Source organism: Salvelinus alpinus, chromosome 20 (assembly GCF_045679555.1).
Source record: "Salvelinus alpinus chromosome 20, SLU_Salpinus.1, whole genome shotgun sequence".
Classification (NCBI taxonomy): domain Eukaryota; kingdom Metazoa; phylum Chordata; class Actinopteri; order Salmoniformes; family Salmonidae; genus Salvelinus; species Salvelinus alpinus.
Window position 1 is genome coordinate 40,700,789 of NC_092105.1, and position 17,744 is coordinate 40,718,532.

Below are 17,744 nucleotides of genomic sequence, written 5' to 3' on the forward strand. Positions count from 1 at the left end.
TAAGGCCAACACACAAACCACGTTTAGCTTTTCCCTATTTACGTTGAACTTTGTCCTGACACTTTACTGTCCTGTGTCCTTTATATGTGCTCTTTATACTGTGAGTGCCAATGTGGTGTAACATAGGATGTGTTATCTGGAGGTTTATGGTGGATGTCTTCTCTCTCTCTCCAGTGGTGCGGCAGTTCCTGCTCTTCTCCAGCCAGCTGGCTGTCCGAGGCATCCCCTTCAACCTGTCCTCTCAGGAGGATGTTATCCTCCCTATCACTGGAACACCCTCCTATTTCGTTGGGGTGGACTTCAGCGCAGAAGACAATGCTATCTTCTTCTCAGACACGGCTAAAGACATCATCTACAAACAGAAAGTGGACGGCACCGGTGAGAGCATCCTACATTTTATTTGGTTGGATTGATGACTCGATGTATGTAGAATTAAATAGTGAAATATTTATGTTAAATATTGTTTTATTGCTGAGTTTGTTAGTTCATAATCACTGAGTGTTTTTTTCTCCATTTATTAGAATGTGAAGAAATACTTTTCATTTACTATCATGGAAATATTTTTTTATATTTATTTTTTTAACCATATTTACAACCCTACATAATATCCTTTCAAGCAGAGAGCTCAAGCATGTGATCCAGCCGAGCTTATACCACGTCAGTTAGAGGAGTGCCTTATGGAGCCGGGCAGTGCAATGGGGGAGGGAGGGAAGGAAGGAGGAAGGGAGGTAGAAAGGGAGGTAGGGAGTGGACAGGAGCATGGACAGCAGTGAAACTATCACGTAACAGCTCAAAATCAGGCTCCAGAATGTGATAAAACAAATACTGAGCACATAATTACTAAAAGATGTAGAAGCTTCAATATTTGAAGAGTTTATTTCCAAAACGCTATAACCACCAATTTTTTTTTATTCATCAGAAATTATTGCTTATGGGTACCTTCATGTGTTTGTAAGATTTTTGGATTTTTTTCTAAACACTATATATCCATTGTTTAGCTGGAATGGAAAGTTTATATCCTCTACATTTGACTGTGCTATGTGTTTGTCTCTCCAAGCCGTCTTAAGATGAATGTACTTACTTAAGTCGCTCTGGATTAGACCATCTACATGACTAAAATGTCAATTTTAAAAGTTTTACATACAGATCTCATATTACTGTATTGAAAAATATTGTATCATTTGTATATTTCTTTATAAAAAATATAGTTTTCGTTACATTTGACTGTGTAAAACCTAGCAGTACTACTTATTTCTCTGAACGAGGCAGATATATAGCATTTAGCAAAAAAACATGGTTATTTGTCTCTCTGAAATGAAACCATCAATTGATAGATTTTAAACAAATACATGTCTGTCATTGAACAACACCATTTACCAGTGTAAAAATACACCAATCTCTTTCATAATTTCTTTAAACAATAAAAGCTAATTCACCAACATTGCTGAAAATGTATATATAGCATTTTGGAATTAAACGAAATTTATCTTCCAATTTACGACTCAATAGCCCTGTAAAATAAGTTACTTATGTGATAAATCCATGAAGAAAGGCATTTCAGGATAAAATGAAACCACAAACTGCTCTGATCAGTGTTTGTTGTTCTTGCAACATAGGGTTGACCAGCCCTAGTTTTCTCTGTCACGTCTACATAGGGCAAATGCAAGCTGACAGTCTATTTACTTAAATGTGTTCCTCTTTCATCTCTGTACTAAATGGCTGTGTCACCGCTTTGATCTGCACAGGCAGAGAGGTGCTAGCTGCCAATAGAGTGGACAGCGTGGAGGACTTGGCTTACGACTGGATTTCAAAGAACCTCTACTGGACAGACCCGCGCTACAGGAGTATTTCAGTCATGAAGCTGGCCGATCAGTCCAGGAGAGCCATCATACGCAACCTGAACAACCCAAGGTCCATCGTGGTGCACCCTGTGATTGGGTAAATACAGCTGGGCTGGGATTAAGGAGGAGGGGTCAGGGAGAGAGGTTTGGTTCCACTTCCAGCCTGACTGTGGCAACAAAAATGAGAGATGGAGGGATATATAGCAGATATGATAGGGTTCTGTACCTTGTTGATGCATGAAGAATGTTGACCGAGTAATGCATGCTTTTTACAGAATAATATCCTCATTGAAATGTTTGATTCTATTCAATTCATTAATATAAATGATAATCAGATTATATTTACTTTAGATTAATTTAAAGCACCATAGGAAGTCAAAAGGAAACAAAGATAGTGTGAGAAATCGGTCAAGTAGGCGAAATATTCCTGGACAAGCACAATTTAGTGAGGGCATTAGCCAGAACCAGCAGGTCTCAGAGGCCCATGTTTTCATCCTGGATCCCTGCCTATTAAGAACATGAAAAAGCATTAGCAAACTGAGCACTTATGTCTAGTCACACCTAGCATAATGCGAGAGGTACCGGCTCATTCATAGATTGTTCACACTTTAAACCCCAAACCTGATAAAAGGAGTCTTTATTTAGTGCTCGTGGGACATTTCCAATAGCTACAAAATCATAAGGCCTCTAGGTCCAATAGCCTAGATTAGTGATGCATGAAGGCCAGTATTGTAGTGGACACTAAGAACTTAGCTTAAACGGAAAAACCCTGTGGCGCTCTCAAATAAACTGTCTATAGTTCTCAGTTCATAGAAGATTTTGAAGTGGTCCTAAAGCCAGAGTCTACTTCGGTTGAGGTGAAACAGACACTATAATATTGTCCCATATAAGTGTGAGTGTTGGTTAATGTGTATGTTTTATTTGGCAGGTATATTTTCTGGACCGACTGGTATCGTCCAGCGAAGATTATGAGGGCCTGGTGTGATGGGTCACATGCCCTGTCGATTGTTAACACTACACTTGGCTGGCCCAACGGCCTGGCTATCGACTGGAGGTGAGCCAGAGGTCTCAGAGGAAGGGCCTCAAAATACGACATTCTTCCTCTTCCAGTAAAACTCGGTCAAGAAAACAGATAGCAATTTAATGAATAACAAATTAGATCCTTAGGATTGTCTTTGTCACTACATTGCAACATTGTGCCACCATGTGTGATAAGTTGACGTCGTGTTTTTGTTCACCCATCTAAGATCCCATTAAGCGTCTTATCAGAAGGATCTTCACTAATCCTCCTCCTGACAATATGTTTGTGCAACAGTGTTTAATAATGTCTGACTGTTCCACTGGTCCTGTCTCCCCCCAGCTCCATGCGCCTGTACTGGGTGGATGCCTTCTTTGATAAGATCGAGCACAGCACCTTTGATGGACGGAACAGGCTGTCTCTGGACCGCATCACTCAGATCTCACATCCTTTTGGTCTCACCATCTTTGGAGGTGACTAAATCTTCAAATTGTCTCATTAATTCAATTTGCATAGGGAACGGTATGCATCACTATTCCATCAATTGTAGGTAACGCTGCCTCGTTATTGTATAAACGCTTTCACCGTTAAAATGTCATTGCTACTTGTCAAACATGCTCGATTAATGATCATTAGAATTGGCAATTACCGTGTCATCTCAAACATTAGTTCACTGGTGATGAGAGACAGAATAGCTAATGTCGTAGGTCGTGCCCTGATATTCTCAACGCTGGGTCTCACTTTCATGAGCATTCCTGCTCGGCCCATCCAGGTTATGCATATTTCACTGACTGGCGCCTGGGTGGGATCGTGCGTGTGCGCAAGACTGACGGGGGAGAGATGGTCATCATCAGGAGGGGAATCAGCCACATCATGCACGTCAAATCTTTCAACTCCGACTCCCAGACCGGTGAGCACCTCTTTCATTGCTTTCCCTGCCTGCAGTGTTTATGTTATGGAGGATAGCTATGTGGCCATCACTGTACTCATTAATGATATCCTTTGCTACCCCTCTCAGGTTCCAACTTCTGCAATAGGATTACTAACCCTAATGGCGACTGCAGTCATTTCTGCTTCCCGGCGCCGGACTCCCAGAGGGTGTGTGGCTGTCCGTATGGCTTGAAGCTGGCGCCCAACCAGCAGACGTGTGTAGAGGACCCTTCCAACGAGCCCCCCACGCTGCAGTGTGGTGCCAACTCCTTCTCCTGCACCAACGGGAAATGTGTCCCTCAGAACTACAGATGCGACGGTGTTGACGATTGCCATGACAACAGTGATGAGGCCAACTGTGGAAGAGCTCATAGTAATTGATTATGTTCTGTTTCAATGGCGTATACTAACTGTTTTGGGCATTAGTAATCATGTTTAACATACTTATACATAGATGTAGGTATACTTTAAATGGCTTGTTACAGTGTTAGCAAGAAGCAAAACATTTGTGTTTCATTAATCCTTCCTGTTCTCTCTCAGACACCACCTGCTCACCCAGGGCGTTCACCTGTGCCAACCAGCAATGTGTGCCCAGTGGTTGGCACTGCGACGGGCACAACGACTGCTTCGACAGCAGTGACGAGCGGGACTGCCCCACCCAGAACCCTGGCCCCTGCCCGGCCAACCAGTTCACCTGTGCCAACCACCGCTGCATCCCACACACCTGGGTGTGTGACACAGACAACGACTGTGGGGACAGCTCCGACGAGGCCAACTGCAGTGAGTCTCCTAGTCAAGGATCACTTTTATTTCCACACATTTACTGTAGGAGTAATTCCTCTGTTGTTGAGTGTCTTTTTGGGATCTAACTGTTAGCTCCATTGGTCTCTCTGTGTTGGCAGACCTCAGTGGTACATGCCACCCGGAACAGTTCCAATGCCCAGACCACCGCTGTATTGGCCCCAGCTATGTGTGTGACGGTGACAGAGACTGTATGGATGGGGCTGATGAACAGGGCTGCAGTGAGTGTCTCTGTATACCTCTCAACACTGTACTGTATTTAGGAACTAACACAGCTAGAAAGCACCAACAACAAGTGGCACATAATTTCAAGTCAACTGAATCAACACACGCATTTGATATTGCCTCTTATGCCATTGATCTCATTCCATGTGTAACCGATGTGAAATGGCTAGCTAGTTAGCGGTGGTGCGCGCTAATAGCGTTTCAATCGGTGACGTCACTCGCTTTGAGACCTTGAAGTAGTGGTTCCCCTTGCTCTGCAAGGGCTGCGGCCTTTGTGGAGCGATTGGTAACGATGCTTCGCGGGTGACTGTTGATGTGTGCAGAGGGTCCCTGGTTCGCGCCCGGGTCGGGGCGAGGGGACGGACTAAAGTTAAACTGTTACACATGTGTATTATACAGTACTCACAATGACTTTGCATGTTCTGAACTGCATCCTCCATCCACACTGTTTGCAATATCTCAGCCTAAGCACACTATGCTGTTGTTTTTTCAGTTTACAACTGCACTCTCTATGAGTTCAAGTGTTCCAATGGACATCAGTGTATCAACTCCTACTATCGCTGTGATGGGGTCTTTGACTGTAGTGATCGCTCAGATGAGTCTGGTTGTCGTAAGTATTCAACCTCTTTGTTTTGGGTCACAAGAAAATACACTGAACAAAAATATAAACGCACCATGGAAAGGGTTGGTCCCATGTTTCATGAGTTGGAATAAAAGATCCCAGACATTTTCCATACACACAAAAAGCTTATTTCTCTCAAATTTTTGTGCACAAATTTGTTTACATCCCTATTGGCGAGCATTTCTCCTGCCAAGACAATCTATCCACCTGACAGGTGTGGCGTATCAATAAGTGGATTAAACAGCAGGATCATTACACAGGTGCACCTTGTGCTGGGGACAATAAAAGGCCACTCTAAAAGGTGCAGTTTTGTCATACAATACAATGCCACAGATGTCTCAAGTTTTGTGTGTCCAATTGGCATGCTGACTGTAGGAATATCCACCAGAGCTGTTGCCAAAGAATTTAATGTTAATTTATCTACCATAAGCCGCCTCCAGCGTCATTTTAGAGAATTTGGCAGTACGTCCAACCGGCCTCACAACTGCAGACCACGTGTAACCGCGCCAGCCCAGGACCTACACATCCGGCTTCTTCACCTGCGGGATCGTCTGAGACCAGCCACCTGGCAGCTGATGAAACTGAGGAGTATTTCTGTCTGTAAAAAATCCCTTTTGTGGGGAAAAACTCATTCTGATTGGCTAAGCCTGGCTTCCCAGTGGGTGTGCCTGGCTCCCAAGTGGGTGGGCAAATGCCCTCCCAGGCTCACCCATGGCTGGCCCCTTCCCAGTCATGTGAAATCTGTAGATTAGGGCCCAATTAATTTATTTCAATTGACTGATTTCCTTATATGAACTGTAACTGTATCGTTGAAATTTTTGCATGTTGCATTTATATTTTTGTTCAGTATAGGATGACCAGTTTATGTATTTCTTTTCTTGCCTTTCTCACTGCTTTCAGAAGATCGCGAGCCCTTAACAGGTAGAAACAACCTCAATCATTGGTTAAACCTCACGCTTGTATCTGTCATTCATCCCAAACCTGCCATCCACACTAACCCTCTGAATATGGGATGTTGCAAAAACAAAATGAGTTGTTACAAATGTTTCAGAAATGGTGTGTTTTAATACAGAGTACAGATTCAATGGCTGTCGTAAGTATACACCCTCGTTGTTTTGAGTCACAATAAAATGTAATGATCAGTTGCTATGCAGAGTTGATCGACCAACTGGTCCTGGAGCACAGCAGTTTGACCATTACTCTTAATGAGGTGACGTCATCACAGAGGTTCTGCTGTGGCTTCCTCCTGAGCTTCAGCCACACTTCACGACACTGTCTGACCTTGCCTTCTCCTGCTGTGCCCAGCCACTAGACCCCCAGGGATGTGCCACCATGAGAGTGAGTTCCAGTGCCAGTCAGACGGCAGCTGTATCCCCTCTACCTGGGAGTGTGACGGTCACCCGGACTGTGAGGACGGCTCAGACGAGCACCACGTCTGCCCCCCCCGCACCTGCCCCACCTCCCTGTTCCGCTGTGACAACGGCAACTGTGTGTACCGCGGGTGGCTCTGCGACGGGGACAACGACTGTAGGGACATGAGTGACGAGAGAGACTGCCCCACGCCACCTTTCCACTGCCCCAGCTGGCAGTGGCAGTGCCCGGGCCACAGTGTGTGTGTCAACATCAGCAGGGTGTGTGACAACAACCCTGACTGTCCCAATGGTGCGGACGAGTCCCCGCTCTGCAGTAAGTCACCATCTCTGCTTCTCTGCCTTTTGGGCCAGCATTCTAATAGTGTCGTTACGAAAATCACTCTTTGTACATTTTCTTTTTGTAATTTTCTAGGTTCACTGGTCACTTGAAATCTAGACACATTTTTCACAGCATTCCCGGTCACAACCAATAGAGTGTTTTAATGTTTGTGAGGAATTTTTGTTATGCTTGAAATCTTTGTTCAAATCATGCATGTGTTGATTTGATCTGTAATAACTTAAAAGTGATCTATGATTTTCCTTTCCTGCCGTCCTCACTGCTTTCAGACGAGCCCTTGCCAGGTAGGAACAACCTCAATCATTGGTTAAACCTCACGTGTGTAGCTTTGATTCATCCCAAACCTGCCATCCACACTAACCCTCTGAATATGGGTATAGTGTTGCAAAACACCATTGGAGGATAGAATTAAATGATTGTCTGTTGTTACAAATGTAGAAAATGTGTTTCAGAATGTACATTTTTTATAATTTGATACAAAATAGAAAGTCTATAGATATTTTCTGAGGTGCTGTGTTGATGCTCTATTTGCAGCACTGTGATTCGTTGAGCAGCTAGCTATAGTAGATGCATTGCCTTCATACATCTGATTCATTTATCCACATTGCTTGTTACGTATGTCACCAAGGTGTTTCATTTTCTTACCGTCTGTTTTTAAGAATGACAGCTATTGACACACTCCTCTTTTTACCCTCCTAGATCAGGAGAGCTGCACAGACAACAACGCTGGTTGCACCCACGGCTGCATTCAGGGTCCGTTTGGGGCCCAGTGCACATGTCCCCTGGGTTACCAGCTGAGTAATGACTGGAAGACGTGTGATGACCTGAATGAGTGTAACCCCCCTGGGCTGTGTAGTCAGCAGTGCTTCAACGAGAGAGGCTCCTTCCGCTGTCACTGCTCAGATGGATACACTCTGGAGGCTGACCAACACACATGCAAGGTCTCAGGTGAGGAGCAAGACGGTTTGTGTGTGTGTGTGTGTGTGTGTGTGTGTGTGTGTGTGTGTGTGTGTGGGTGTGTGTGTGTGTGTGTGTGTGTGTGTGTGTGTGTGTGTGTGTGTGTGTGTGTGTGTGTGTGTGTGTGTGTGTGTGTGTGTGTATGGTTAACCGTAGAGTATTTGAAGGGAATTTGCATCTGCCACACTATAATCTTAAGCTCTTATAAACTTTTACTCACTTACATTTGGATACAAAGGCATTTTATTTCACCAATCCATTTGGTCCACAACATACTCAATTATGTTTCCTCTAAATTGGCCTAATTTCAAAATATGAGACACATCTTCCGTCTGTGGATAAAGTCCAGTCTTCCAGATGACAGACAGAGATACAGTACATTTGATTGGCCCACACAGACATGATAAACCGTCCAGTGGCTGGACAGGATAGGACAGGAATGATCTAAATGGAGTCGGTATTCGGTCTCAGACCACCGGGCGGACAGACTCACTCTTCTCCATTCTCTTCCCACTCTGCTCTGATTTCCCCAGATAAGACGAATAACATATATGCCACTCACTGACTCTCTCTTTAGGTAATTAGGACATAATCAGCAACAAAGGGCTTGTTTATGAGTAGTGCGCCTGACATGAGCTCATCACAGATATCAAATCAAATCAAGTTTATTTTATATAGCCCTTCGTACATCAGCTAATATCTCGAAATGCTGTACAGAAACCCAGCCTAAAACCCCAAACAGCAAGCAATGCAGGTGTAGAAGCACGGTGGCTAGGAAAAACTCCCTAGAAAGGCCAAAACCTAGGAAGAAACCTAGAGAGGAACCAGGCTATGAGGGGTGGCCAGTCCTCTTCTGGCTGTGCCGGGTGGAGATTATAACAGAACATGGCCAAGATGATCAAAATGTTCATAAATGACAAGCATGGTCAAATAATAATGAGGAATAAATGTCAGTTGGCTTTTCATAGCCGATCATTAAGAGTTGAAAACAGCAGGTCTGGGATATCCTGTTAAAAAGCCCTGAATTCAATTCGCCATTATTCTCAACAAAGCTGCATTGATCCCATGCTGTGGATATCTGAGTAGCTCTGTCTATCGTGTTTTGAAGTTTGGGAAGTCCTCTGTAGAATGTTCTATAGCTGATGAGTAGTCTCATTTGAATTAGAAGGCACAGGTGAGAAGAGGATGGTTTCTGTTCACAGGTTCACGTGAGGCTTTCCTGTTAGTTGCCAGCCGAAATCAGATTGTGTCCGATGACATAACCACTCAGCCCAATGTGGTCCGCTCGCTGGTCCGGGATGGGCGAAATATCGTGGCACTGGACTTTGACTCAGTGACTGACCGTGTGTACTGGTCTGACACCAGCCAGGACAGAATATGGAGCGCTCACAAAAATGGCTCTGACAGGGCCGTGGTGAGTACTGATTACTGACTGTCCTTCCATTTCTCACAAACATTCTCTACTCAGGGTAATGACCTCCAATCACTTAAACCTGTGTTTTGATTTGACAGGTTTTTGACAGTGGAGTGACAGTGACAGAGAGTCTGGCAGTGGACTGGGTGGGCAGGAACCTCTACTGGACTGACTATGTTCTGGAGACCATCGAGGTGTCCAAACTGGACGGCACCCACAGGACTGTGTTGGTCAGTGAGAACGTGACCAATCCCAGAGCCCTGGTGCTGGACCCAAGGGACAGGTGAGGCTCATCTACAGTGGACATACATACTGGCAGAGAAGAGGACACATTTGAATTACAATAATACAAATGTAATTGACTGTAACTATAACAGTTGATCTATTATGCAGTGCTCACCTCATGTTCTGGACAGACTGGGGGAGGAACCCTCGCATTGAGAAGGCCAGCATGGATGGGAAGATGAGGACAACCATCATAAGCAACAAACTGTACTGGCCCAACGGCCTAACCATTGACTATCCCAACAATCTGCTCTACTTCGCTGATGCCTACCTGGATTTTATTGACTACTGTGATTACAATGGCAACAACAGGAAACAAGTTCTGGCCAGCGATTTGGTGAGGATACATGGCATTTTCTATCGATTTTTATTTACATTGATATAATTGATATCAGGGGCGAAACTTTGGTGTTAGAAGTGGGGGGACATATATATTTTTTAAATGTTATTATTTATATTTTTATCCAGTCGGATAAACACTCCAAACAGCCTACCTGACCGCTCAGAGGCGTAGGCATGGTCATAAAGCACACCATTTTATCATATTGTATCACATTCCAATGATAAAACTGGGTGGGACAAAAATGCAATTTCAGAATGTGGAGGGGAGACATGTCCCCCGTCCCCAGTGAAAGTTGCGCCCCTGATTGATATAGATTAAACTAGGAAAACATTAGCATTGCATACAGAACATAATTTACCGATTTACCATCTGTGTGGAATAATATCAATAAAATGCACTTCTTGTCTTTTGCTGCTCTCAATTAAAAGGTACTGCAACATCCTCACGCAATTACCATTTTTGAGGATTTTGTGTATTGGACCGACAGATACATCAACCGTGTGATCCGAGCCCATAAGTGGCACGGGGAGAACCAGACAGTGATGCTCTACAACCTCCCTCAGCCCATGGGCCTGGTGGCGGTACACCCAGCCAGGCAGCCTGCAGGTAGGACAGGGACTCACCACTGATCAATAACATTCTAGGACATATGGTAGGCCAATTAAAAATACATCTTAGACATGATGATATCGTAAGCTAGTATTGGCACCGTACACTATTGCCATTGTATTTTAAATGACATTTCTGAATGAACAAAGAGGATACTGAACACTGTTGATTTTTGTCTTGTTTGCGTGTGTGTGTTATTGGATCTGTGTGCAGGTGAAAACCACTGCTTGAGGAGGCTCTGTACTCATATCTGCCTGCTCTCGGCCATTGGGCCCAGCTACTACTCCTGCGCCTGTCCCTCAGGCTGGACCCTGACTGCAGACAATTTCACCTGTGCCAGAGGTAGGCTCCATCCCAACCTGAGGGAAACACTCATCACTCACAGTTTCATTAAAAAGGAAGTGAGGTCAGATGGAACAGATATATTGTAATTCTCATAACGCATAAAGTATTTATTCATGGTGTAGGTATTGGTACGAATGCTTAAAACCTACAAACAGAGAGCTGCTGTTTTGCAAACATATTTATTTGGGCATATCCAGCTCTGTCGGTAAAAGAAGAAATCTAGAATGCCGGACTCATATTTTAGAGGCAAAGGACTTGTCAACAGTATCTCATTTAAATTCTGTTGTAAAATCCCTTTCCAGAGGTAAATATTGAGGATCATTAAAGTGTGACTAGGGTTTCAATAAGACAAGGGACCTTTAATGTGAAGTCTAGAGGGTCGTGTTTAGGTCAACAGCGTAACCCATCTCAGGGCTAGAGCTTTTTCTAGCCATGCAGAACGCATTCACCCCTGAGAGGTGATGATTACCCAAGAATGAAAATGCCCCCGAGCTATCTATTGATTCTAATCTCTGATGACAAAGCAAATCATACTGTGGAATAAGCTTACACCAGACCATCTGCACCCCCTCCTCTTTCAACCTTCTTTCAACATACTGTGGCATTTTACCTCGTTTTGAAAAACGAAATCAGGGCCCAATAGGCTATATGTCCAATAGGCTATATGTCCAATAGGCTATATGTCCAATAGGCTATATGTCCATTCGGAGCCACCATGTTTTTGGTGATGAATACTTGTGTTTTCCTGTAGTTGAGGATCCTTTCTTGGTGGTGGTGAGAGACAGTGTCATCTACGGCATGTCCTTGAACCCGGACGACAAGCGCAACGATGCCATGGTCCCAGTTGCTGGACTTCAGAATGGATATGATGTGGACTTTGACGACATTGAGCGGACCATCTATTGGGTAGAGCACCCGGTACGTGTTAGCACTGTCCACACAAACAGAGACCTGAAGTGAGACTACTCTACTGTCCCTAGGCTCTGACCAGCCCGTCCCTCCTCCTCTGTAGGGTGAGATCCACAGAGTGAAGTCGGACGGTACCAACAGGACAGAGTTTGCCCCGGCAGCCATCCTGGGTTCCCCTGTGGGCCTGGCCCTGGACTGGATGACCGAGAACCTGTACTACACCAACCCAGCCACCCAGTCTATTGAGGTGAGCTGAAACATCCCCCGTCTCTGTATATAATAACAATTAAGTTATTTCTGAAAATGAGTGGTACACTACTGACAGTGAACATCGTATTTAGAAAATAAAGTAGTTCTCTTAGTTGGTTTCCCTCTGTCAGGGGTACATCTGATCTGTGCGTGTGTGTGTGTTTTGTCAGGTTTTGAGGCTGAGCGGGGAGGTGCAGTACAGAAAGACTCTAATCACCAATAATGGCTCCCCGACTGGCGCAGGCTCTCCGGTTGGCATTGCTGTGGACCCGGCACGTGGGTAAGCCCCATTTAACACTGCTCTGGCTCATCCCCACAGTCACTCACCCCCTTCAGCCTGCCTGCCTGAATGCCATCTGCTCCACCCCCAGAGAGGGACCTAGCACTGTTACTGTACACAACACAACACTACACACTCCAACAAGCCACCACCAGGCAAAAAGTGTACATATCAACTATTCACTGTCAGCATATCAAATGTGTATTGGCATGATTAAGACATATCGATTTCTTCTCTCTGAATCTCACACGTGGACTTTGATTGAATCTGTTGTAGAGGTTCTCATATGAGGTGATGGAGATGCTGAGGGGCTGTATTCATAGCGGTGTCTCTCTCTGTTAGGAAACTGTACTGGACCGACCAGGGCACAGAGAGTGGCATCCCTGCTAAGGTGGCGGCTGCAGACATGGACGGCTCCAACCCTGTCACCCTGTTCACCAACAACCTGGATCATGTGGAGTTCATCACCGTGGACATACGAGAGAACAAGCTGTACTGGGCTGTCACAGGCACCGGAATGGTGGGTCATCATCTCTCCCTCATCCACTATGCCTGCGTCTCAATTGCCACCCTATATAGTTCACTACTTTTGACCAGGGCCCATAGTGCACTATATAGGGAATAGGGTGCTCTATGGTCCCTATGATTCAAATGTGGCTGATTCTAACAAAATACCTTCAAGTAGTCCAACTCATTGCTTATTATACATATATTTTACACGTTAAATCTGGTATTAAGGGCAGTCTTGATGTTATTAAAACCCCACAGATTGAGCGTGGTGACCCAGACGGGACCAATCGCATCACAATAGTGACAGGCTTGTCCCATCCCTGGGGCGTTGCTGTTCATGAGCGCTTCCTCTACTTCACCGACCGGGACTTTGAGGTGATAGAGCGAGTGGACAAGGCCACCGGGGCTAACAAGGTGGTGCTGCGGGACAACGTGGCTGGACTGAGAGTACTGAAGGTACACTACAGGGAGAGTGAGTATCTGAGGGACCTTATGGTACAGCCAAACAAATATGAACCCCACTCCATTGATTGAGACCGAAAGGTTGATTGAGACCGAAAGGTTTGTTGATTAAGATACATGAACTTGTTGGAAGCATCAAGATTACCAGTGCACTGGAGTTTTTTAATGTATTTTGTTGAGTGTTTAATCAGTATGCATACATACATATTTTAGCTGTTATGCTTTTTTTGGTAAAGATATAGCATTGCTGAATTATGGCATTGCTTTGGTCTTTTTGATAGCTGTTGGATAATGATGTGTGAGATGGAGGGGAGCATTAGATGGCCAGTTACTCTTCCCTTACAAGGAACACTGGGCATTGTGTATGGAACAAGCAGTGTCCGTTTGTCTCCTAAAACAGAGCGGACAAAGCAAAACAAAATTGGTTCTGTGAAAGTTCCCATAACATTTGTTAGGTCGTGGCAAATGTCCTCATAACACAAAAACTTTTCAGTTGTGCAAATGATTCTAAATTTTTTCTTTCACGCTGCAAAAAAACATTCACCTGATGTTAGAAAAATGTTCCCAGAACTCATGTAGTCTGTTCTTTAAAGGTTCCCAGAATGTTTTATTAGGTTGTGGGAACAGTCTGGTGGGAACTGAGCATATTCTGTGTTCTGGGAACCTATCTCTTCTAATGTACCCACTCTGTTCCCACAACCTAATTAAACGTTCGCGAAACCTTTAAAGAACTCAGAAAGACTGTTTTGTTACCATTCTTACAACATCAAAGGAATGTGTTGTTCACCCTGATACAAACATTATCTGAATATCACCACAACTGAACAGTTGAAGTGTTTTGGGAACCTCTTGTCATATCCCCACTATGTTCCCACAACCTAAATAAATGTTATAGGAACGTATAAAGAACATAAAAAGATGTTCTGGGAATGTTCTTGCAACATTAGGTAAATGTTTTTTTGTACCCTAAAAGAAACATTGTATAATCATCTGCACAACTGTACCGTTTTTGGTGTTTTGGGAACATATCTTTTGTGATGTCCCCACAATATTCCCACCAGACTGTTCCCACAACCTAATGAAACATTCTGGGAACCTTTAAAGAACAGACGCAATGTGTTCTGGGAACATTCTTGCAACATCAGGTGAATGTTTTATACAAACATTGTATAAACGTCAGCACGACTGGACAGTTTTTGTGTTATGAGAACATTTACTGCAACTTAGCAAATGTGCAGGGAACATTCACAGAACCAAAACATTACTGGAACATAATTACATTTGAGGAATGTTCTGTGGTGTTTGTTACAGATGTTGTGCACAACATTTTAGTGGATGTTAGGAGAACATTCCAAGGATATTTCATTTGGAAAATGTGTTGAAGAAAATAAAGATTTTGTTATCAAAAACATTATTTGAATGTTTTTGGAATGTTATCATCCTAATGTTAGATACAACTCTTAACTTAATCTTAATGGGAATCTAAGCTAATGTTCTGGGAATGTTCCCGGTTTCCTGGGGATACTGTAAGTGACATGGTTTCTGGGAATAGATCAAGCCTTGAGCCTGATTTGGCAACGATGTATCAAAATGGTGTTTGCACCAGATTCTTCCAGTGACGGCTCGAAATGAGGCACAAGTTCTCAGTTCCAGGATTGTAATTTGTAACATAGTTTAGTCTAATTTTGAAAAGTTCCTGACTACCCTTGTTGTCCTTGACCTAGAACTTTTAGAAATGTTAATGAATTTGTAGTTCTATTTGTGCAGACTCCTGTTTTATATGAATGCCATGTTCTAATCCACCATGTGGTCTGCCTCTGCAGTCTCGGCTGGTACCTCCAACGGTTGCAGCAACAACATTGGTGCGTGTGAGCACCTGTGTCTACCGCGGCCCGGAGGCCTGTATACCTGTGCCTGTGCTACTGGCTTCAAGCTCAGCGTTGACAACAGGACCTGTGCTCCATACCAGTCCTACGTGGTCATCTCCATGCTGTCTGCCCTCAAAGGCTTCAGTCTGGAGGGGGCTGACCACTCTGAGGCCATGGTGCCAGTGGCTGGGAGAGGTGGGTGTTGTTCAGATGTAAATGTGTTGCTCAGCCTTTTCATTAGTGGAGGAAAAACAACACCACATCAATGCCCTTGTTTATGGTTAACCTCTCTGGTTGTGTCGTGTAGGACGTAATGCTCTACATGTGGATGTCCACATGCCCTCGGGGTTCCTCTACTGGTGTGACTTCAGCAGCACTGTGACGTCTCAGAACGGGATCCGCCGGATCAAGCCCGATGGAGCAGGGTTCCGCAGCGTGGTCACATCTGGAATCGGCCGCAACGGGATACGAGGCATCGCTGTGGACTGGGCTGCAGGTAGGGCATCCGCTTTGGGTTCGTGTTCAGAGAGCTCAATTGAAAAGTGTTTAAATGATGCCAGCAGGTAGAGAAAGTGAAGGTCAGCCAACAGTAGGTGTCCAGGGATACTGTGTAAGAGGCTTAAACACAGGGTCTGACTCCAGAAAGCAGGCTGGATTATTCTCAGTCAGGTGAGTAGAAAGAAGTGAGGACGGGAATGGAGAGTGCTGCAGATCTTGGTAGTGTGGCCAATAATTATTCAGTTTATGGGTACACTAAACAGAAGCTGGTTTCCCCAGACACAGATTACATTTTTGGACTAAAATGGAAAATCTCTCATTGAAATTGCAATGTAGTCCAGGAATAGGTTAATCTGGGTCTAAGAAACCAGCCCCAGGTGACTATTCAAATAAACGGACTTACTCTGTCCTTACACAACCACTCAATACTATCTGCATTACCGGAGGCTCTTCCTAGATAATCTAATCTCCATTGCCCTTTTACTTATATATGTCAACTTGGCTGTGCTTTTCAGGGAACCTTTATTTCACGAATGCTTTCCTGACGGAGACCTATGTGGAGGTTCTGCGCTTAAACACAACTTTCCGACGTGTGCTGTTGAAGACTCAAGTGGACATGCCACGCCACATCGTGGTGGACCCCAAAAACAGATACCTGTTCTGGGCAGATTACGGACAGAACCCCAAGATTGAGCGAGCTCTGCTGGACGGGACCAACCGCACTGTGCTGGTGTCGTCTGGGATTATAACCCCGCGAGGTCTGGCTCTGGACTACCAGACTGGATATGTCTACTGGGTGGATGACTCTCTGGATATGATAGCCCGGGTCAACCCTCAGGGGGGAGAGACAGAGATAGTCAGGTACGGGAGCCGCTACCCAACTCCCTATGGCATCATTGTGTTTGAGACTAGCATCATCTGGGTGGACAGGAACCTGAAGAAGGTGTTCCAGGCCAGTAAGGAGCCTGGCAGTACAGAGCAGCCTGCAGTGATCAGAGACAACATCAACATGCTGAGAGACGTGACCATCTACGACCAGCGCACCCAGCCCAGTTCGGCCCAGCAGCTCAACAACAACCCCTGCCTGCAGACCAACGGGGGCTGTGCCCACTTCTGCTTCGCCCTCCCCGGGAGCCAGACCAAGAAGTGTGGCTGTGCCTTTGGGAACCTGGGGGCGGACAACGCGGGCTGTGTGGTGTCGCGGGATGATTACCTCATCTATACGACAGAGAGCACGGTGCGGAGTCTGCGTCTGGATCCGGACGACCACGCTCTGCCCTTCCCTGTGGTCAACGTGCCTCGCACCTCCGTGGCCCTGGACTTTGACCGCACAGACAATAGGATCTACTTCACCCAGAGTTCAGGGGCTGGGAGCAGCAAGATTAGCTTCATCAGTCTGTCCTCTCCCACCTCGCCTCCAGTAGTGGTGGCTTCTGGTAAGACACCTAACAACTGGTTTTGTTCCGTTACATTGCAACATCATACGGTAATCATCTGGTTACAGCTTTTGGGGCTATTTGCTTATTGCAGTACTTTTCTATGTGGTGTGTTTTGTGTCCATGCAGATCTAGGAGCCCCTGATGGTATTGCCTATGACTGGATCAACAAAAGGATTTACTACAGTGACTACATCAACCAGACTATCAGTTCCATGGCATTGGACGGGACGCAGAGATCCATCATCGCCCGTGTGCCCCGACCTAGAGCCATCATGCTGGATCCCTGCAGGGGGTAAGGCTGGCCAGAAATGCCAAGAATGCTGATACCGTTTCACTCCTTCTGTAATGATAACAAGAGCTCTCACTCAGTATCTTCAATAGATATTCAGCATGTGTTGAATGTACACTGTACCGTCATTGAGAAAAAAA

General features: G+C 45.0%; 1 protein-coding gene across 1 annotated transcript in view; it reads left to right on the forward strand.

Moving 5' to 3' along the window:
• The window catches only part of LOC139546883 (low-density lipoprotein receptor-related protein 2-like), a 60,066-nt gene that overhangs the window by 22,522 nt on the left and 19,800 nt on the right, over nucleotides 1–17,744 (forward strand). Inside the window, exons 14-39 of the mRNA XM_071355800.1 lie at nucleotides 175–378; nucleotides 1,746–1,938; nucleotides 2,770–2,895; nucleotides 3,202–3,332; nucleotides 3,632–3,769; nucleotides 3,878–4,162; nucleotides 4,330–4,569; nucleotides 4,692–4,811; nucleotides 5,309–5,425; nucleotides 6,743–7,123; nucleotides 7,417–7,431; nucleotides 7,847–8,095; nucleotides 9,307–9,518; nucleotides 9,617–9,801; nucleotides 9,912–10,140; nucleotides 10,575–10,752; nucleotides 10,969–11,097; nucleotides 11,852–12,018; nucleotides 12,113–12,256; nucleotides 12,429–12,538; nucleotides 12,881–13,058; nucleotides 13,307–13,520; nucleotides 15,334–15,573; nucleotides 15,686–15,874; nucleotides 16,392–17,312; nucleotides 17,442–17,607. Of these exons, the coding sequence (XP_071211901.1) occupies nucleotides 175–378; nucleotides 1,746–1,938; nucleotides 2,770–2,895; nucleotides 3,202–3,332; nucleotides 3,632–3,769; nucleotides 3,878–4,162; nucleotides 4,330–4,569; nucleotides 4,692–4,811; nucleotides 5,309–5,425; nucleotides 6,743–7,123; nucleotides 7,417–7,431; nucleotides 7,847–8,095; nucleotides 9,307–9,518; nucleotides 9,617–9,801; nucleotides 9,912–10,140; nucleotides 10,575–10,752; nucleotides 10,969–11,097; nucleotides 11,852–12,018; nucleotides 12,113–12,256; nucleotides 12,429–12,538; nucleotides 12,881–13,058; nucleotides 13,307–13,520; nucleotides 15,334–15,573; nucleotides 15,686–15,874; nucleotides 16,392–17,312; nucleotides 17,442–17,607 (5,461 nt within the window). The remainder of the gene's footprint in view (nucleotides 1–174; nucleotides 379–1,745; nucleotides 1,939–2,769; nucleotides 2,896–3,201; nucleotides 3,333–3,631; nucleotides 3,770–3,877; nucleotides 4,163–4,329; nucleotides 4,570–4,691; nucleotides 4,812–5,308; nucleotides 5,426–6,742; nucleotides 7,124–7,416; nucleotides 7,432–7,846; nucleotides 8,096–9,306; nucleotides 9,519–9,616; nucleotides 9,802–9,911; nucleotides 10,141–10,574; nucleotides 10,753–10,968; nucleotides 11,098–11,851; nucleotides 12,019–12,112; nucleotides 12,257–12,428; nucleotides 12,539–12,880; nucleotides 13,059–13,306; nucleotides 13,521–15,333; nucleotides 15,574–15,685; nucleotides 15,875–16,391; nucleotides 17,313–17,441; nucleotides 17,608–17,744) is intronic.